We start from the raw sequence: 22,599 nt of genomic DNA on the forward strand, positions 1-22,599 counted from the left end.
AGTATAGTAGTAGTAGAGGTAGTAGTAGTAGTAGCAGTAGTAGTAGTAGTAGTAGTAGTAGTAGTAGTAGTAGTAGTAGTAGTAGAGGTAGTAGTAGTAGTAGCAGTAGTAGTAGTAGTAGTAGTAGTAGTAGTAGTAGTAGTAGTAGTAGTAGTAGTAGTAGTAGTAGTAGTAGTAGTAGAGGTAGTAGTAGTAGTAGTCTAGTAGTAGTAGCAGTAGTAGCAGTAGTAGTAGCAGCAGTAGTAGTAGTAGTAGTAGTAGTAGTAGTAGTAGTAGTAGTAGTAGTAGTAGTAGAGGTAGTAGTAGTAGTAGCAGTAGTAGTAGTAGTAGTAGTAGTAGTAGTAGAGGTAGTAGTAGTAGTAGTAGCAGTAGTAGTAGTAGTAGTAGTAGTAGTAGTAGTAGTAGTAGTAGTAGTAGTAGTAGTAGTAGAGGTAGTAGTAGTAGTAGCAGTAGTAGTAGTAGTAGTAGTAGTAGTAGTAGTAGTAGTAGTAGTAGTAGTAGTAGTAGTAGTAGTAGTAGTAGAGGTAGTAGTAGTAGTCTAGTAGTAGTAGCAGTAGTAGCAGTAGTAGTAGCAGTAGTAGTAGTAGTAGTAGTAGTAGTAGTAGTAGTAGTAGTAGTAGTAGTAGCAGTAGTAGCAGTAGTAGCAGTAGTAGTAGTAGTAGTAGTAGTAGTAGAGGTAGTAGTAGTAGTAGTAGTAGAGGTAGTAGTAGTAGTAGTAGTAGTAGTAGTAGTAGTAGTAGTAGTAGTAGTAGTAGTAGTAGTAGTAGTAGTAGTAGTAGTAGAGGTAGTAGTAGTAGTAGTAGTAGTAGTAGTAGAGGTAGTAGTAGTAGTAGCAGTAGTATATCATGTATCATGATAATGAGGGTGACACTTACAATCCATTTTTTTTCTAAATGAGAAAAATTGAATATAACAATATAACAATAGGAACCAAGACCCAGTCGTCCACCGGTTGAGGGATGGGCGGGGGGGGTAATGTAAGGCGATAAGGGAGAGGGATTGGGTTCTGGTTTGGTAGGGAATATAAGGAACTTTTCTCCCAGTAATACTTATGCTAATCTACAAAATGTAATTATTTCCATACTCTGCAATTCTTTTACATGGGCTCTAAGATGGATTCTACTTTGTACTTTGATATATATTTTGTTCCCAGTTAGATTGATACTAATTGAAATTGTTGTATGATTGTGCTATTTTTTTCTTGAGAGAAGAAAAAATGATTTTCAAATATTCACGATCAATGTGAATCGGTTGCAGATGTCCAGATTCGACCAAACTGAGTTTTTCAAATACGAGAACGCGGCAAAGGAGAGTGTAGCTGATGACGGGTTTGTTTACGTACCTCCTGGTTGCATCAGCGACTCATCTCGTAAGCATTTTACATCTGTGTTTAGACTAAGTTTAATCGACTATTTTGTATACAAGATAATTAGATATCGTCAATACTTTTCATTTTTTCCCTGTTTTGAACATTTGCATTTAGTATGATTCTTGGTATAAATTGATTACATCACATTTTTTGGTAAAGTTTGCATCGCAAATATAAACGTTATAGTGTAACTATACCGCTATTTTCATAATCGTTGCATTTCTCATCTTGAAGTATATGTGGGCGCTCATTAGAACCGCGGATGTTTTCTCTTCCGTATTTCGTTCTCCTTCAGTGCACGCCACAACTGGGCGTTGTGGCGTGCGCCTGTAATCCAAGCTGTGGGGAAGTTACAAATTGATGCAGAGGTTCGAGGTTCGAGCCCTGGTCACGTCTTTCGGATGGTGACGTTAAAGGTCGGTCCCAGACGTAAATAATCATATCTGATTGATACACGTCTGACAAAACTCAAATACACACACATATTAAGTACGTAATGAACCAATATTTTGAGGGGCCCATTTAGCAGATGAGACAAATTTTTTGATGCAAGTGAGCGAAGGGAGCGGGCAAAAATGTTGACTTTTTGATACAAAAGAAAAATAATTTTGTCATAAATTTTGACAGTCTATTAAGAAAATGGTAATTATTTGACTCCTTTTCTAGATTCTCTCCTCAACCCCCCCCCCCCATTTTCTCCGATTTCTTGGACAATTTAGAGCCATGAACCCCATGGACCCCTCCCCTTACGCAAGTGCTGATATATTTAATTTTTGTTATTTTTCCCCAGACTGTAGGATACACATAGCCTTACACGGTTGTCTACAGCAATAGTAAGTGATTAGACCACTCAAAATAACTGATCTTCACCGGAAGAAAATATGCTCATGCGTTTACTTTGTCTAGACCTATATGCCTGTATATCGATTAATAGAATAATGATCTGTTGCTCCTCAGACACTACTCGCTTTACATGTAATATAGTATGGTGATTTTTTTAAATGCCTAGCGTAACGTGTATAAGAACTCAATATAGGTCCTAAAATGTGCCGCTTAAACAATCGGATAATTCGGGGATGGGCCCTACTCTATAAACGATAGCGCACTATAATCCTTTCGAAGTCTCTATAGAGAATTTGGTTGTTAATTACTTATTGGCCAGCTAGAAAAAATATATATTCTGTGTATTTTGAGCAATATGCAGTAGGCCTAATTTTGTCCAGTTTCGTTTAAATTAAACGAATTGTTGATTACACATCTCATATTAGATTTGGTGTGTGATATTCGCCAGATGGTAGATCTTCAATGAATAATGGACTCTCAGTGAAAATGGGACGCACCATTTAAAAAAAATACAACTTTTTAGAGAACATATTAGAACAACGTTTGCTTACATCCAAATTGGAACGATAAAACTCCAGTGTTAGGCTTGCAGTTAGTAAAACAATAAGTAGACAAATTTCAAAGTTGCATTGGGGAGAGTCTTCGTCTATAGTAGCTAATATCATAATTTCAACTTTAAAAAATCCGTATTTTATTGTTTGAAATAGACATGAAATAAATGAAATAGGCCTACTTGTAGGCGTGCTCCAAAAATTTGCTTTGCCCATAATAAGAGAGTCGGCCCAGCGCCAGATATCGAACTCATTAATGCAAAGGGCAGCAGCCCCCCCCCCCCTTATCTCTCCCACCCAGATATCTTAGTGCACCAATCTTATCTATTTTATTGACAGTGAGCGTGCAGAAATCGGGGAGGCATACATCAGATATTCTGGCTATAACGAAGTGGCTGACCTCAATGATATCATCATTATCTACCCACAAACCATTGCAAAACCGATGGGTGGAAACCCCAATGCATGTTGGGACTGGTAAGATATTTTACCTTAATGATTATTTTGTGTGTTTTAACTTCCAGGATAATATTCGGACATAGATTATCAGCAATTATAGCTTCTATTCATTTCTTGACATTGAAAAGATACTGGTTTGGCAATGAATTTTTATTTTTAGAGCGAAACTCCAATTAATACATTTTTTTTAATGCTTTGTTTTTTTTTTTTGGGGGGGTAGTATACATAGATCTATGAGAGTGGGTGAGAGAAGGAGGAGATGGAGGAGGAAGCAAGAAAGAATTAAATAAAAAATTTAATAAAAAGTCCGTTAAGCCAGTTACTCTAACAACAAAGTGTTTAAACTTTTTGAAATTGTTTAAACTTTTTAATAACTTGTTTAAAATTTTTAACAACTTGTTTAAACTTTTAAACAACTTGCTTAAAAATTTTAAACTGTTCATAACTGTAAAGAATTTGTTTAAAACTTTGAACAATATCTATTAGAGTGACTGGCTTAAACAACTCACTTAGAATCGTAAACAACGTTAATTTTTAAAGTGATGATGAGTAAGGGGCGCTGAAAAGAAGGATCTAAAGATAAAGATAATGAAATTGTCAAAATAAACTTCAGATTTAAATGTAATTTTTTAATTTATTTTTTTTTATATAAAAAAATATTTGTACTTTGACTCTTTAACCATATCCATACACCCTGTACCCTTCCGCTTTTGATTTGATCTATTCATTGTAATATAATACAGAATTTGGAGAATGTAATGTACAGATTTTTTTTCTAATCGTAAAAAAAATGTTTAAAACCTAAACCAATTTTCCTTATTTCAACACAGGTGGGGATACGCTTCAATCTCATACGGTAAGAACTGGTTATTTCGGGGATGGATAAAACTTCAATTTGATGGTATAGTTTTCAAGTATTTTTACAAACGGTTCAGTGAAAAATTGGGGGCTGCACACCCCAACCCGGTTTGACAATCGCTGGGTGAACAGAAACAAAACATACATCACCGATCTATGCTCTGCCTTACAAAGAGTTACGATTGACCAATCAGTCGTAACTCTATGGAAATCCATCAGTGTCATAATGTTTTCCATATACAGGAAGTTTGCAAAATGACCTTTGTAAACAGGGGAAAACACCAAATTTGTCAAAAAATCAATTAATTAATGGATATACATTCGAATCATGAATTTTTTTGAACAAACATGCTTTTTATATGTTGACTTTGCTGGCTTTCCACTGAGTTGCGACTGATCGGATCAATCGCAACTCTTTGTAAGACGGGGCCCAGATTTTAAAATAATTTGGTGTGAATTTACTTTATTGCAGGATGGTGTGGTCCATGTTAAAGATATGGAGAAACAAACAACAAAAACATCAAAACGTCATTTAGTAGGGCCTACATTACAATCACCCCCCCCCGCGAACGGATAATATTAATAGAGGGTTTTGACACTCGTTGCAGAAATTGATAGTATGACTAGTCAATAAACCAAAACTTATTTGAAGACCGTCATCAATATGATTATAGTAGGCCCCAATATAATTATTTTGTTTTGTTATGCTTTTGTTGTGGAGTATCTTATTGAAAAAAATGTACATTTCCTCCAAATAAAAGTGTGACAGACACAAGTAATTAGCAAATATTCCCATTAACCTTTAGATTATTTTGCCTTATCGATATGCTGCTCTCTATATCATTTCAAATCATTTATTTTGTATTGAAATGCCAGTATGAATATCATTGTATATTTATAACTTTGTTAAATGAGTATATTTAGTTATAGTAAATAGTGGTAGTAAAATACGAGCTGTGATTGGCTGGATTTGTACCACGTGACCTCCCTTCAAAAAGTTATATTGTACATATGTACAATATAACTTTCGATTTTTGGATGGCAAAATCCATGATGGGGGCTTAGATTAAGGGATCTATTTACTATAATAAATAGTGAACGTTCTATCATACAATATTACTGGACTATATGAACTCCAAATATAAATTTATCCCTCGTGCAAGCCTATTTCACCTCGGCCTTCGGCCTCGGTGAAATAAACCTGCACTCGGGATAATTTTATATTTGTCGTACATATAATCCAGTATATTGTACAATAGATTGTACACTATCTATATAATATATCCATCTATCTTGTTTTATTATATTGTCCAATACAGGGTGCAATCTGGCTCCGCAGATGGACTTCATGAAGCAAATTATTGACCGTGTCACCGCCTAAAAGCATCGGTGATATCCGAAAGTGATTCGGTTAAATGGAAAGTTTTAGCCATCGATGAATTTGATTTCCCTCTTCTGAAAATGAAGGGTTCATGGGTTTCAAAATCACTGTCTCACATTCTGTTAAAATGAATTATAGTTCATTGGGCCTTTTAAGTACTGCCAACAAAGTAATTATTGTGGCACAATGGAAATGATGGTCGACAAATTACGTGAGCAGATAAAAAATTAAATTTAAAAAAACAATTAAAAACTTCCCAGGCCCGGACTGTGGAATTACACAATGACTTGTTCTAAATTAGCCAAAACATGTGTTAAAATTGAACTTAACATAACATTTTCAATTCCTAAGTCTTCCTCCTCCTCATTCTCCTTCTTTCTCTTCTTCGTTCCTTTCTTTTCTTCTTCTTTTCCACTTCTTACAAGTCTGTAATTAAGGGGTATAAATTGTAATTTTACCATATAATAATAACATGTTGCATCTAAAGATTAAAATCGATGAACTGAAATGCTTAAGTGTGTGTATTTTATGGTTACACTTCGTAATTCCGAAGCTTCGTAATTCCGAAGGTTCTTTATTCCGAAGGTTCGTAATTCCGAAACACGTAAATTGCCTATACCTCGATGTTCGTTAATCCGAAAACGAAAAAGGGTTCGTTAATCCGAACATTTGTGGCGTAATTCCGACGATTCGTTATTCCGAAGGTTCGATAATCCGAAAACGAAATAAGGTTCGTTGTTCCGAAGGTTCGTTAATCCGAAAACGAAATAAGGTTCGTTGTTCCGAAGGTTCGTTAATCCGAAAACGAAAAAAGGTTCGTTATTCCGAAGGTTCTTTGATCCGAAAACGAAATAAGGTTCGTTTTTCCGAAGGTTCGTTAATCCGAAAACGAAATAAGGTTCGTTTTTCCGAAGGTTCGTTAATCCGAAAACGAAATAAGGTTCGTTAATCCGAAAACAAAATAAGGTTCGTTAATCCGAAAACGAAATAAGGTTCGTTAATCCGAAAACAAAATAAGGTTCGTTAATCCGAAAACAAAATAAGGTTCGTTAATCCGAAAAATGAAAACCGGGAAAGCAGAGGCAGAGGCAAGGGAGGGGGGCGGGGGGACACTGTTGCCGTTCAATTATCATATGAGGATGGGAAGGCAAGGGCGGCCGAACGAACGAAATGGGCACTTTGGTGATATTTTCACCTTAAGATTATCATCTGCTTGAAGTCATTGTGTGTTTGATAGTGATTAAGAAGAGAAAAACTTTTTTGAAGTGACTTCTTATTATGGCGAAATGTATATTTAGGCTTTATTTTTCGGGAGAGAGTATAATGAGCGAGCGGCTTGGTAAAACAAATTCAAAGGTGAAGTTGTATAACGTTTTTTGTGGTCAATTATTCTTAAAATGGCATTATTGCGAGGTGTTGCGAGCGTGAATCACAAGCTAAACCTTAGGTTATTTCAATAAAAAATGAAAATTAGTTTTTAAAAATCCGAGCAGATTTCTGCTGTCATTAAAAAAGATGTGCATCTAACTAAAGAATTAACACGAGCGCAAAACGCGAGCTTAAACATACTGACCAGAAAAGGAACCTGTTAAAGAAAGCATTTAGTGACCTCTTTAGGATGAATATTTCACCAATCGAATGAGAGTGCGAAGCGCAAGCTGAAATTTTTCAATATTCCAGCCTGAAAACTTAACTTGTATACTTTAAAAAGAGTATTTTATTTCGAAAAAATCATGAAAAACGGCATATTTATTTTTGAAAAAGGAACTTTCCCATTTTGGAAAATATTAATTCCCCTGTTTTTTATTCCATTTTTGATGCCCCCTGCCTCCCTCCCGGTGGATCCAACTTTCGTCAAATAGAGGGGGGGGGGGCAATTTTTTTTAAGCCATATTTTCCTTGATCGGCAGTTTAAAGTTGATTTTTGTTTGCTTCTTTGAAAGGGTAGTCCTAACAGTCAATAATTAGCTTTATCCTTATAAAATAAAGTAAATATGTAATAACATGATAAACCCTTTTTAAATTATGCGAGCGCGAGCTATATATTTTTGTTAATATGATGGGCAATATGTTTGTGATCTTCAAAGCGAGATGCCTATGTAACTAAAATTAGACAATAACTGCTAGCAAGAAGCGCGAAGAGAATTTTTAAATATATAAGCTCTGACCTGATCTAAAGGGGACATTTTAAGAACTTTTTGCAGTTAGCCATGAAGACGATGCGTGTTTTAGCCAATGGCGGCGGAACGTATTTTTTTTTTTTGGGGGGGGGGCAAAGCAAAAAAAAAAAGGGGCCAATAGGGGCAGTTTGGTGCAAACGGATATTTTCACCATTAGATTATTATCTGTGTAAAGAGGTTGTGTGTTTTGTAGTAACTAAATTGAGCACAATTTTTTAAGTGATCACTAAAGTTATATATTTACGTTTCATTTCTGCGAGCGTAGAGAGCAAGCGGTTTGGGGGAAAAAGTCAAATCTGAAGATGTAAAATTCACCTTTTTGGTCAATACTGTTAAAAGGGCATCCTTGTGAGATGTTGCGAGCGAATCACGTGCTCAAACTTTTGGAAATTTCATGTGGGCCTAGAATGATAATATTGATATAGATATCATTTACCCAGGGAAGCCACTTCAGTTCTGAAAACTATTCTCCCAGCTATTATTATTTTTTTTACAAGAATGCTTAGAATGTCCAGTTTTCAGGTTGGAAAATCGGAAAAATTTGGCTCACGTTTCTCGCTCGCATCAAGTATTGTTTATTGAGGAACTGTTCTATTCCTGGTTACAAAAAAGAAGTATGAAATGTCCAGTTTTCAGGTTGGAATATCACAAATTTTAAGCTTGCGGTTCGCGCTCTCATTATTTAGTTCGTGAGATATATAATCTATTCATGAGTCACTAAATGCAGTCCTTAAAAGATTACTTTCTGAAGTCTGTTGCATAAAACTTTTTACCTGAGAAAACTCTGGTAAAAACTGAAAACTAAGGTTAGTCTGATTTCCGCCCATGACTTTAGTACAGGGCAAAAACTCCTGTAAAAACAACCTGAGTTTTTTCAGGTAAAACGTTTCATGCAACGGGCCCCAGGTCAGTATATAAACAAATTACAGCTCGCCCTCGCATTAATTCTTTAGAAAGATACACATCTTTCTCACGATTACAAAAAATGCTCCGAATGCTCACTTCACGTCTTGTTACATGAAATGTCTACTAGTTTCAGCTTGCGATTCGCGCTTTCAACCTTTCACAAGGATCATTATTAGTATTATTTTTATTTTTATTACCAGCACAAGCTGTTATTTAAAATTACATCCCCTCCAATACAAATCCTATTATCTAGAGTTTGCTCGCACACTTCCAACACACTTGATCTCCTGCATCTTTAATTAAATCATTTGCTTATAGGCAGCAATTACTCAGATAAAATCGAAATTAGCCTATGCTTGATCAGGGCGCCATTCTTAATGAAATACATGCTTTGGCCCCAACACACGCATGTATCATCGATCGTTATTACTATCATTGCATAATATCGTGTAATCTTGTAATGACAACATCGTTTTTGTTACCAAAATGATTATTTTCATTTTCGGAAATACGAACCTTATTTAATTTTCGGATTAACTAACCTTATTTCGTTTTCGGATTAACGAACCTTATTTCGTTTTCGGATTAACGAACCTTATTTCGTTTTCGGATTAACGAACCTTCGGAATTACGAACCTTATTTCGTTTTCGGATTAACGAACCTTCGGAATTACGAACCTTATTTTGTTTTCGGATTAACGAACCTTCGGAATTACGAACCTTATTTTGTTATCGGATTAACGAACCTTCGGAATTACGAACCTTATTTCGTTTTCGGATTGACGAACCTTCGGAATTACGAACCTTCGGAATTACGAACCTTCGGAAATACGAACCTTCGGAATAACCGAACCTTCGGAATTACGAAGCTTCGGAATTACGAATGTTATTTTATTAGGTGTGTTCATATGAAAATTACGTTATATACCAGTGTATAGTGTATTTCTCCCCATTGAAGGACAAGTCCACCCCAACAAAAAGTTGATTTGAATAAAAAGAGAAAAAAATCAACAAGCACAACTCTGAAATTTCATCAAAATCGGATGTAAAATAAGAAAGTTATGGCATTTTTAAGTTTCGCTTCATTTCACAAAACAGTTATAATGCACATCTCGGTCGGTAGGCAAATGAGGAACTGATGACATCACTCACTATTTCTTTTTGTATTTTATTATATGAAATATTTAATTTTTTTCTCGTCATTGTCATGTGAAATGAAGTTTCATTCCGCCTTGAACGTGTGGAATTCCATTATTTTAATATTTTTTGCTTCAGGCAAGGAGGTCCTAATCATCAAATTCGTAAAAATTGAAATATTGTATAATTCAAACAATAAAAAACAAAAGAAATAGTGAGTGAGTGACATCATCGACTTTCTCATTTGGATGTAACTGGCTCGTTCATAGAACTATTTTGTTAAAAATAAGTGAAACTTTGAAATGTCATAACTTTCTTATTTTACATCTGATTTTGATGAAATTTTCAGCATTGTGCTTGTCTGATTTTTTTCTATTGATTCAAATCAACATTTTTCTGAGGTGGACTTGACCTTTAATTAATGGAAGTATGTAATCGAGTGACCCACTTCCCAAACCTGGTGGGTGTTTCATAAAACTGTTTGTAAGCTAAGAGCGACTTTAAGAACGACTGGTGACCCTTGTGGTAATTGGTAAACACCAAAATATTCATTGGCGATGATTTAGCGCGTGAAAAGGGTTCACCGGTTGTTCTTAAATCGGTCTTAACTTACGAACAGCTTTACGACCCCCCCCCCCCATTTTTAAAATTACAAATACAGCATATTTGATATTAATTTGCCTACGACATAATAACATGATTAAGAGCGAGGTCCCCCAATAAAAGTTTATTTAAATGAATAAACACAAATAAAAATGAAGAATAGCGCTGATAATTTTTTTTCGAAATCGGATGTGAAAGAAGAAAGTTGTTTGATTTTTTTTAATGTTAAATAAATCTCATGGGTGGTATGCAGATAAGGGCACCGATTGCATATCACTAACTATAGAAAATGTTGCAGAAATTAACAGCAGAATCTTTCTGTAAATTCATAAATTTTTATGCAATTTAACAGAACAGGTCTGTTGGGGAAAATGGTGTTTTATTTCAGGAAATTTGTAAGAGTCCATACACCAAATACCAATTTCCTGTAAGATTACACGCAATCTGGTAAGATTACAGGTGTTGTCGAGACTCTGCTGCAGGAACTTCTATTTTAGGGTTAAATTCTAACAGTGTATAGGCCTAAATGAGTAAAGAGTTCCACATGCATCCACTTTTCCTTTTCCATGAATTATCGTTACCTCTCCATTTTTTTTTTATTTCCCGTCAAACATCTTGGTAGTCTATATTTGGTGCATACAGTTTTAATTATTCGATTTTTATTCAAATAAACAAAGGAAAATAAATTACGCTTTAACAAGTTATTGCTGAAGCACCAGTTGGTAATCATAGCATGCCGGCTTATTACCTGAATGATGGTGGTGCAGTTATTTGGGGATATAAGCAGAAAATAAAATAACCTGATGTAGGCCTATGTATTTCATGGGAGGAGGAAATACCTAGTAGGCCTAGAGGCGTTTACTAGAACAGGGGAACCCCCCCCCCTTCTGCGTATAATAAGTGCCCCATCATTGGACGAAATGGGAATTCGAAGATTAGACGAAGAGGCTCTTGAAATTCACCTGCGAGCTCTTGCAAAGTTACGACCACGTGACGCATGCTAGCCAATCAATGTGGGCTAATTCTGCACGCATGAAATACATGTGCGACTGGAAATTTTAATGCATGCGAAATTTTGCGAAACTAGACAAAAGATTCAACTTGTGGGACTAAAGTGGAGTTGTGGTGAGAAAGGTTGTGTAATGACACTTTGAGACATATCAAACGATTTATGAAGCACACTGAACCAACATTTGAAGACAGTTAAAAGAGAAGTGGGCCGAGAAGTGATAGTAGATATTATATTTTGATCTGCACCATGGGAAACGTCTTTGCAGCTGAGAAAACTGGATCGACATCGGGCCCCGGTAGTCCCCCGATGATGGGCATGCCTGTGCCACCCGTCTCCCCCGCTGCTGCGGCAGCGCTGGCCGCAGCAAACAAGGCCGGGAACGACCTCCCGAACCCGGGAAATTTTGAAGATCTTTTCAAGAAAGTTAAAGGTAAGCATGATGCATGAGGGGCATGCAATTCAATGTCCAGTGTACTATGAGAGGTAGGACTCTAGGCAGTAGAGCCTGAGGCGCACGGCCAATATTGGAGACTGTCTCCAATGTATGTGGGACTCGGCCCGGACTGGGAGATTATCTCCAATATCAGAGACTTTTGTAAAGAATTTGGGTAGGGCCTATCCAATTTCAGAGACAGTCTCCAGTTTTGGAGACCAATTTCCTTTGTTTACATTTGCTGCAAAAGGATTACCTTGGCAGCAAATAAAAATGTGATAAGCAGATTCCTCATCAGGGTGACCAGACGTCCCGTATTTTGCTCCTTTGTCCCGGCGTCCCGACAAACCTTTTCCGGGACGCCTATTTGTCCCGTATTTCAGAACATTGAACAAAATGTAGTTAATAGGCCTACATTTAAAAGTGACGAATTTTCATTGAATAACCAAAGATGACGAAGCAGAGACACCAATTAAATCGATAACTAATATTTTGCAAGTTCTGCGGTGATTTTCTTGCTAACCCAATACATTGCAAACGAACTGGCCTCATGCCTTTGTGTGGCAGGCTACTATCTAGGCATGTAGGATCGGAGCAAATTCTCAATTATGCAAATAATCTCACATGATAAACAGTTTTTCTACCAAAATAAATGATTTGGAGATGTAATCGGAGGAACAATTTTGACTTTTCATAGATTTCAATTCAATTTCAATTTTTAATTTATTGTTTAACCATCAAATACAAAAACAATACAAACAAATTAACAACTTTGAATGGAAATTACAATGATGGTAAGGTGACCCCGGAGAAGCAAGGCTTATAAAAGGGGCCACCAGGGGAGCGTTTCATGAAATTTTATCCGACAGCTACCATAGGAACAGTGCCTCTCAGCCAATCAAAATCATGGAAAGATGTCAGATCTGACAACTTGTCGGATGAAAATATTGATGAAACGCTCCCCAGATAACATATAACATATATATCTATAAATATATTGTTTCAGCTTTCATTTGGAGTCTTGGTGTGTACGATGCTGTAATGTTTCATCTAATTTTTAAGTTTGAAAATGTTTCACTTTGAAATTTTATATATTTCTAAAAACATTTTACTTTTCGAAATTTTTAGAAATACATTAAAAAAACACCAAATAACCTTATAATTTTTATTAGATGATTGGATATTTTTTGTTTGCTTGAAGTTTTCCCTTTTCTTTCTTTTCTACCCTATCCTTCCTGCTTGCCCTTTTTCATTCCATCTATCTTTATTTCCTATCTTTCTTTCCTGAACATTTTTTCTCGGTTTCTGTTCATTTTTCTTTCTTCTTTCTCTTACTTTCCTTTATCAAATTTCCTTTTTTATTTCCTTCATTCTTTCTAACCTTAAAATTACCTTGGCTTCCTTTTCTCTTCCTCTCCTGTTTCTTTTCGTTCTTTCTTTCCTTCCATTATTTTCTCTTTTTTTTCGTTCTCTCCTTCCTTCATTCTTCCCTCCCTCTCTTTCTTCATTTCTTTATTTTCCCTTATTCGTTCTTTCTTTCTTTCCCTTCCTTCCTTCCTCCCTTCCTGTATTCTTCTTTCTTTCAAAGAATGAAGGAAACATATTTTATTTCTCCATTCTTTCTTTCCTCCCCCTTTTTCTTAATTTTTCCCCCTCTAATTCTATCCTTTATTTTGTCTTTCACACATTTACTCATTTTCCCTTCCTTTCTTTCTTTCTTTCTTTCCTTATTTCTTGCTATATTCATTTCAAAGAATGACGGAAACCTTTTTAAACTCTTTTATTCTTTCTTTCATCCTTTTTTTATTCTAACTTTCTGTTATTTTTTTGTCCCTTCATTTTCTTTCCTTCTCGATTCATTTCTTTTCTTTCTCTCCTTTATTCTTTCGTTCACCCTCCTTCCAATTTATATTTTTTCATAAGTCTAACAATTTGTGTGGGCTTCTCTGTTGATCTCTGTTTGTCAATTGTCCCGTATTTCATTTGGTGAAATCTGGTCACCCTGTTCCTCATATTAAAAATTTACCCCTTTTCACCGTCTACTTTTATTTTGATAAGGATTTTTGTTGTCAATCACACACAAAACAAGTCAAATGGGCTTCTGACCTCAGACAAAATTTTGGGTGGAAAAAATCATGCTTTTGTTGGTGCTGTTTCTTTTGTCCTTTTGCAAAGCAAGTCTCCAATATGGGAGATTGTCTCCCCTATTGGAGAGAGTCTCCCAGTCCCATATTAGCCGTGCGCCTCTACTGCTAGGAGTTCCTTACTTAGTTAGGCTTGGTTATAAAAATGAATATTGATCATGGTGTCTAAACTTCGTCTTCACAGACAGACATTATTTTCAATAAATATTCATCAGGCTTAAATTTGTTCACAAAAAACAAAATATTCACAATTTGTACGAAACCAATTAAAAAATAGTTACCACATTGACAGCAAGATCGTAAAGTATAATCATGATAATAATATGAAATCATTGAAGAAAATGTGAAGACTGAAGTAGGTCAAGGGGTTTCGCCGGTCATGCCGAGCCCGAGGCGATATTCTGTTCCGATCGACGGATTCACACTTTGCTGGAAAACTGTTCTGTATTAGTTGTGTGACCTAACTTCACTGACCAAAGTTTTTGTGGAGATTTAAACAAAATCTCAATTCTCAAGGGGTGAGATATTTGTATTACTATCAGATTAACGGCAAAATGCTGTAGAATCGGTCCACATTGAACTCACATTTTTGATGATATCTCATCTGCTTGCAAAATGATGATATCGTGATTCAGATTTCTTCGGAACAATTAACAGGCACTATTAAACGTTACAGATTTGCCAATCTTTTGTCATTGACATTATTTTTCATGAATACTGAGTAACTGAACTCATTCTAACGAAACTTATGCCAAAGGGTAATTTTAGGTCACTTTGCACTTTGATGATGTCAGATTTTGAATTTAAGGATATTGGCTAATTCATAATGACCATCCATGAAGTTTGGACACACACAAAGTTTGGACTCACTGCCATACAAGTTGTTCTTATTTGTGAATGTCTTTTTTTTAGCCTTGACGTTGGGCACAAAAAAAGCGAGACGCCTGTCTAAAATAAAAAAATGAATCGGAAAACGGGTATCCTCATAGACATAAACCAAGACAAATCATGTCTTGATAAATTGAGATTGTCCTTGTTTGTGGGGACAGTTTTTCTTCACAGTACCCCTGCGGCAACATGGATGGCAATTATGGGGATTGAGAGTGCTAAATAGATTCAGTGACCTCAATTCCCCCCAGTTCACCGTCTAGTTTTTAAGACTTTCCGTCTTCCAATAATCTTGTTATAAAACCTGATATGTTTACCTACATTGACTGGTGCACTCGATTGATGTCAACGCTTGACAGATGAATGAACTGTCCTAGATTTCTTGATAAACGGGATGGTCCGAGCTGAAAATATTTATATCTAAATAAATAGAGGAAATCTCACAGAGCAAAATGCTGAAAATTTCATCAATATCAGATAACAAATGCTGAAGGCGCGATAGCTCAGACTGTAGAGCGGGGGATTCGTATTCCGGTGACCCGGGTTCGATTCCCACTTGGTGCGCTAGTGCCCTTTGGTAAGGCATTAATCCTCAGTACCAGGTCCTTCGGAGAGGACCTTAAGCTGTCGGTCCTCTGGTTGCTTGCTTACAAGCATTCATGCTTTCTTAGCAATCGGGTAAAAAATCACCACCAATCAATCAATAACAAAGTTATTGAATTTTAAAGATTTGCATTATTCAGGTGAAACAGTTCTAGGCATTCTGCATGAATATTCATTAGGTGGGCAGATGATGTCATATCCCCACTTGTTCTTTTGTATGTTATTGTATGAAATTAGGTTTATTCAAATTTTTTCTACCGAGAAAAGCATTTGTCAACTTGTTTCTGCAGCTGCATCCTAGATCCATTGGGAGTTAACCCAATCTTTAGGCCCTATTTATAATGTGTATTTTCAAACATTTTTAATCGAATATTTTTTTGTTGCTGTAGGTCATGCGAGCCTGACAGACTAATGGAAAAATCTGAGAGCATAAATTTGATCAAATTTGGGATTGTCATTTGCTTTGGGTTGCCAAAGTTTCCAACAATCCTAAGTTCCAGACACTTTAATTGCTAAACCCTAACAAACTTCCTGTACATGTATTACTATAAGTGTACAGTGGAAGTGAAAATCAAGTTTATTTTCAGTTGGCCTTCCTGATTGGAGATCCTCACCAATGGTGAGGCCATCATCTATTCCAGACCAATCTCACAGCTGCCAAGTAGTATGGATTTTCAGTATTTAGTACTGAAAAATAAGAGTACTGATGGTTTCATGCAAAATACTGATTTCTAATTTTTATAAAGTTTCTGATTTATGTGTTGTCTTATGGTATTTCATTGAAAATACTGATGTCATCATCTAAATACTGAAATGTTCTTTTTCAGAATGGCAGCTCTGCAATCTAGAGTCTAGACTAGACCTACTCTTTCATGAAGTAACTGCAACTACTTTTGTATTTTTACCTTGTCCTCTAATATTTCATTGAATTTAGAAATATTTCCCACACCTCTGGAAGGATGTAAATTGGTAGTCAACAAAGGACTGAGTAACCATTTCCAGGTCAGTCATACATTATCATTGTCAGCCTTCAATCCATCATCATATCACTTTGGTTCAACATACGTCGGAAGCAAACAGATCAGTCCAACAGAGGTAATTATTTCCATTATTTTTTTATTCACAATCATTAAATTAGGAGAAATATTTGATGATGATGTGAATGCTGATTATACTGTAGTACTAAAAATTGTAATAGTGTCAACAAATGGAAAAATAATAATGATAATGATAATAATCATAGCATTGACTATTTTGTTATCGTTTGTTAGAACAGCAATAATGAGCAGGTCTCCTGTGGCCTGTTTCTGTTTTCATCTTATGTCTAATTAAAAAGGAAATCACAATATCGGAATGTAAAAAAATAAAAATCAGGCAATGAATTTGAATGGATTATTTTTTGCATACAAATTGGCGTCATGGCGTGAAATGCTGCATATTACTTGAGGTATCTGTCCTCCAATATTTACTGTGCTTGTTTCATTTTAAGTTTCCTTCACCTCATCTATTCAGTGTAAAATCTAGTGAATTATAAGTGTTAAAAAGTAGCTCTTTAACAAATTATTACTGTCAGTTGCAATTTGCAAATTTGAAAGAACAATTTTGATTGGCTACTGGACAGCCTATTGCTAAAAAATCATATGCAACAATGATGTTGATTGGATACTTTGTATTTTTCTGCAGGCATTTCCTGTTCTTCTTGGTGATATAGATACCTCAGGGAGTCTCAACGCTCAGATCATCCATCAGCTTGCTGATAGAATACGCTCTAAATTTGTAGTACAGGTAAACATCTATTCCCATCTTAGTCAATTTGATGCAACTCCGTTTCAACTTTTATTTTGAATGATATTAAGTTAATATCAAGTGTAAAGGTCAATATTACTTGTTTATATTTTTTACTGTATGTGTTAAAAAATAAGACTTAAAAAAACGATGAAGAGATGGTATTGCAGGAAAGAAAAAAATGCAATCCAGTTAAAGCAGTGCGCAATACTGGCATTGGTCCGAAGGTCCCAGACCAGTAGAAATTGCTGTCGCACAGTCGTGCCAGTAACGTTTTAGAACAAGCCAGGCTTACTGGTCCGACATAACCAGAAGATTATTTCCTCTAACTGATACAAAATATATTTTCTTCTCTTTTGTAAATTTAATTTGTGGCTCTGGTGTCTCAAAAATGGCTTTCATGAGTTACATATGTGTTGTGTGTGTGTACTGTTTGTTTGTACTTTTTTTTTTTCGGGGGGGTGGGTAACAAGAAGCAATAAAAGACAGCAAAATAAACTCAGTCTTTTTTATATTTTTCTTTATTTTTGGGACCAGTAAATTTAAGGCTCTGTCCGGTAAGAAATGGAAAAACTGGGTATGTACTTGTCCAACATGATCAGGTAGGGCCAGCAGAAAAAGGGTAATGAGGAGCTGTGGTTAAAAGAAGAAACTAAAAGCATGATCCCTATGGGGAAGGGGTTGGGATTGGGGTTTGCAAGTGGACTGGGGGCAGGAAGTCTGAAAAGATGTAAGAAAGTGTAAGAGAAATGTCTTTATACTTTGTATTATTTTTTTGTCATAATGTAAAAAACAGGAAAATCATTTTGCATTTTTCTTCAACTACATCATCAACTTGACATGTACCATCATATCTGTAATTCATTTAATACACTTTAATTCTAGGCGGAAGCAATTTTTACAGATGATTTTTATTTTCCTCATATTTTTCTTATCACTCCAACAGACACAGCAAACCAAATGGGGTGTATACCAAGCTGAGCTGGAATACAAAGGCCCGTCCTACACCGGAGTACTAACCATGGCTAACGTTGATCCATTAGAAGGATCAGGTATAGCCGTACTTCATTATATGCAGAGTATAACTAAAAGATTGGCTTTGGGGGCGGAGCTTCTCTATCATTGTGGGCAGGGCCAGCAAGCTACTGTAGTCTCACTAGCAGGCAAATATGCAAGTAAGTATTTGATTATCAGTTGTTGTTATCTTTTTCAGCAAGCAAGGTGCTCCCATATTTTCCGACTGAAATTTTTCGAAATGCATGTATGCAAACATAAATTTTGAATTAAAATATAAGTCATTAAAAAAAGCCAGTTGGCAGTAGGGTTCCCACAGTCATGGAAATTCTTGGAAAAAAACTTTGGAAAATTTGTGAGAAGTCATGGAGAAGCCATGATATTGCATTTACTTGGCTATGGCAGCTTTCCAGTTTGTCATGTCTCCCAACACCCATACTCTGATCATACTCTACTATAATAATAATAATATAGGTATATTTACCCAGGGAAGCCGCTTCAGTTCCGAAAACTGTTCTCCCAGCGGTACCTGCTAGTATTGGTACCCTGGCTTTAACTGGGCTGCCTAGGCGCTCAAAGCATTCAAGGAATTTCTTCCTACCGGGTACCCATTCATCTCACCTGGGTTGAGTGCAGCACAATGTGGATAAATTTCTTGCTGAAGGAAATTGCGCCATGGCTGGGATTCGAATCCACGACCCTCTGTTTCATAGTCCGAAGACTAGTCCACTGGGCCACAACGCTCCACTATTATGATTGTTGTTTATGATTTCCATTTTTCCCAGTTTTGTGACATCCCAAATTCTACATAACTCCCAGGACGTCACGGGAAGTCATGAAAAGCAGCAATTTAGTCTTGGAAAAGTCATGGAATTCTGTTTTCAAATTTCTGTAGGAACCCTGCATTCACTACATTAATATGACTACAATTTGGTTAGGGGATTGGCAACATTTACCTTTGCATAGCTCATATGTATGGAAATATCAAAGTGACACCCTTGAAAAATATTTCTACAGTTATTAAACTCAACCTTTTTGTTGGCATGAGAAGAATGAACAACATTGCTATAAAAAGTGAAAATGAAAAGCAAAAATAGAAAAACTTCATTAGATAAAATATATTTCCCTGGTCGATTAATTAACTATGTGTTCAGCTTATGCATGTCTGTACAGTGCTCACAGCAGAAATTAATCAATTTTGTACATGTGTCCTGTCCTATTTGACAATTATATTGATCAAATTTGGTGTAATGCTAATTAATATTTGGTCTCTTCTATTATTCAGCTGATAATTGGATTGCTTCCAGTACTGTAGGACCAACCGCATTCCACGCAGCTTACTATCACAAGGGAAAAGAAGTTCAAATCGGTGTAGAATTTGAGAGTAATTTAAGAGGAAGGGAATCATCGGTCTCACTAGGGTACCAGGTTGATCTGCCTGCTGCAAACGTTGTATTCAAAGGTAAGGTTAACCAGTTGACTACTGGATTCTTAGATTCCCATAGAGTTTGTGAAGGGACCACCCGATACCAGTAGGTAATTGATTTTTGATGATGATGTAGTGCCATATATCTGTAAAAACATCTAGAGGCACTGTCTCCCCAATAAACTGGAGTTGTAACGAGGTTAAATATTGTATTCAAAGTTATAATATGGTTTGTTAAAGGTCAAGTCCACCCCAGAAAAAATTTGATTTGAATGAAAAAAGAAAAATCAAACTAACATATGCTGAAAATTTCATCAAAATCGGATGTAAAATAAGAAAGTTGTGACATAAGTTGTAAAATAAGAAAGTTTCACTTATTATTCACATAACAGTGATGTGCATAATTCAGTGACATGCAAATGAGACATTCGATGATGTCCTTCACTCACTATTTCTTTTGTTTGTTGTTCGAATTATACAATATTTAATTTTTGATATATTTGAGAATAAGGACCACCTTGACTGAACCATATAGTATTAAACTATGCTGATTCCACATGTTCAGGGAGGAATTAATTGTTGTTTCACTTGACAATATATCTGTAAAAACATTCAGAGGCACTGTCTCCCAAATATTAATGGAGTTGTAACTAGGTTGAATATTGTATTCAAAGCTACAATATGGTTTGTTAACCAGTTGACTTCTGAGTGAGCCCTTCATTTGGAAGGAGAAATATTGTGAGTGAAGAATTCAGAAAACTAAGTTGTGTCACAGAGTTGTAGGTTGAAGGAGCACTTACTTAAGGAAAGAAAGTGAAGTAGGTAGTTATCGATAAACCTCTTTATCAATAGTCTTGTCGATAATCACATATTTTTGCCTCTAAGCGATATTTTCTCTTTTTCAATAATGCCCACTATTATGTAGGGACATGACAGTGATTTTCCGTGATTGCGGAAAACGTACGGAATTCATGAAAACGGCCTATTGAAAATGGCTTTTCAAATGGAAAATCACAGAAAATATATTTTTCCTCAAAATGCACAGAACATCAACAGTATTAGCTCAAAAATCTCAACAAAATGCGAATACTTAACTAGCCACAATACACAACCTCACCTCGCTATAATCATGACAATGAAATCATCGTGACTGCACTCAACTCCACTCAATCGTATCGACCAAAAACTTACTAACATAGAGGGCAGCGCACGGCCATGTGTTGCTGCCCTCTACGTTCAAAGATGTCCAGCACGATATTAAAATGGCGGATAGGCGAAAGTCGTTGATTGCTCAGAAAGATGTCCAAAAAACACCAAAAATGATTGATAAAAATTCATCCAACTCTAACATAATGCTAAACCTTGAAGGGGGGATGTATTTATGCTAAATATGTTTGTTAAAAGATGTTGTGTAATCGTTTACATTCGATGAATGCGGATATTAAAGCATTCTTGGTACTGTGACGGATACAAATTTTGACCAACGCAAGTATTGTGACATCGCTAATATTTAATCAATGCATAAAAAAAGCATATTGATTATGTTCTTTTGACGATAGTTATCGACATCGGTAAGATATTTTTGGCGATATATCGACAGAATATTCTTTCCGATAACAGCACTAACGTAAACATGAATTCCTGTTATTCTTCCTCTAGTGGTATTTCTCATGTATTGTTATTTTGTTACTCTCTCTCTTACTTGCAAGCATGGTAAACACAAATTGGACAGTAGCAGCAGTATTAGAGAAAAGACTCCAACCAATGCTGTTCTTTTTTATACTTGTCGTATTTCTCATGTATTGTTATTTTGTGCTCTTTCTCTTACTTGCAGGCATGGTAGACACAAATTGGACAGTAGCAGCGGTATTAGAGAAGAGACTTCAACCAATGCCGTTCTCTTTTATCTTGAGTGGTGTCATCAACCAGTGGAAGAATCAATGTAGATTTGGTTTTGGTCTTATGATAGGATGAATGCACATTGCCATCTATTCAGGGCTTGCTCAGACACGGCGCGACCAAGTGTTCCAACAAACCGATGCCATGTTTTTATGTACTAAATGTATGGGATATGGAGTTTTTCATGAAGCATATAGTTAATGATTTCCACTGACAAATATGCTGTTATCCAATCAGATTGCAGGGATTTTGGTAGCTTATAAAAATATTCAGTGAAAGTCATTGATGGATGAATCATGAAACATGTAGTCAATTTTTTTCTCTGACTAATTTGCTCTGGACCAATCAGATTGCAAGGATTTTGGTAGCTTATAACAAGAGTCAGTGAAAAATCAATGGCTATTTGCCTCATGAAATGTTTCCAAGGAGACAAGATTAAAGTTGCAGTGACAAGGGTGTTAAATGCTTGGACCAATCCTATTGTTACAGTCACAACCAATGAATCTGCTTCAGACTGACCATATCTATTACATTATTTCCAAAGACAAACCATTGGTTGGTTTTCTCTGTGTGACTGTAGTTTTAAGAATGTTTATTGCAGTTATATTTCAGTTCTGGGACCCAGTTTCATGAAGAGTTACAACTGTTGTAACTTTGCCATAATGGTAACTACCATGAAAACAGGGCTCAGCAGCCAATCAAAATCAAGGTTACCATGGCAGCTGCTATGATGGCAAAGTTACAACATTTGTAACTCTTTATGAAACTGGCCCCAGGTTTGCAATCACAGATGGAATATTTATACAATTGATGTGTATGATGTGCTTTTACTGATTGAGTAGGATGGTTTGTCTTGTCACGTCTGAACGCGTTATTTCATCGGTTTGTTGCAGCGATTTGTTGCGCCATGTCTGAACAAGCCTTTAGAGATTCACTAATTTTGTTTATCTAGTTCCAATATGGAATCCATTATATTGTTTGGTGAGTGGCTTTTGGAGCTGTATCCGCCATGTTGTATCCCATCAGAACCCTGTTGGCAAATGTACCCATATTGTGGCTCCGTGCAAAAGGATATTATAGCTCCAGCCCATACTCCTATTTGAATTTC

General features: G+C 36.0%; 2 protein-coding genes across 2 annotated transcripts in view; both read left to right on the forward strand.

Annotated features, from left to right (window-relative positions):
* Window positions 1–5,549, forward strand: part of LOC121420369 — a 15,725-nt gene extending 10,176 nt beyond the window's left edge. Inside the window, exons 7-11 of the mRNA XM_041614972.1 lie at window positions 1,258–1,369; window positions 2,160–2,202; window positions 3,103–3,240; window positions 4,053–4,078; window positions 5,400–5,549. Coding sequence (XP_041470906.1) covers window positions 1,258–1,369; window positions 2,160–2,202; window positions 3,103–3,240; window positions 4,053–4,078; window positions 5,400–5,461 — 381 coding nt within the window. The 3' untranslated portion in view covers window positions 5,462–5,549. The remainder of the gene's footprint in view (window positions 1–1,257; window positions 1,370–2,159; window positions 2,203–3,102; window positions 3,241–4,052; window positions 4,079–5,399) is intronic.
* Window positions 5,550–11,246: 5,697 nt separating this feature from the next.
* LOC121420370 (mitochondrial import receptor subunit TOM40 homolog) lies at window positions 11,247–22,156 on the forward strand. The gene is made up of 6 exons (XM_041614973.1): window positions 11,247–11,729; window positions 16,302–16,462; window positions 17,051–17,152; window positions 18,099–18,327; window positions 19,452–19,628; window positions 21,427–22,156. The coding sequence occupies exons 1-6, from the start codon at window positions 11,546–11,548 to the stop codon at window positions 21,564–21,566; spliced, it is 993 nt and encodes a 330-aa protein (XP_041470907.1). The 5' UTR covers window positions 11,247–11,545; the 3' UTR covers window positions 21,567–22,156.
* The last annotated feature ends 443 nt before the right edge of the window (window positions 22,157–22,599 follow it).

This window comes from Lytechinus variegatus, chromosome 8 (genome assembly GCF_018143015.1).
Source record: "Lytechinus variegatus isolate NC3 chromosome 8, Lvar_3.0, whole genome shotgun sequence".
NCBI lineage: Eukaryota > Metazoa > Echinodermata > Echinoidea > Temnopleuroida > Toxopneustidae > Lytechinus > Lytechinus variegatus.

Coding starts and splice junctions, on each gene's coding strand:
- LOC121420370 (XM_041614973.1), top strand. CDS start 11,546: ATGGGAAACGTCTTTGCAGCTGAGAAAACTGGATCGACATCGGGCCCC. Junction 18,328..19,451: donor ACTAGCAGGCAAATATGCAA/GTAAGTATTTGA, acceptor TCTATTATTCAG/CTGATAATTGGATTGCTTCC. Junction 19,629..21,426: donor TGCAAACGTTGTATTCAAAG/GTAAGGTTAACC, acceptor TCTTACTTGCAG/GCATGGTAGACACAAATTGG.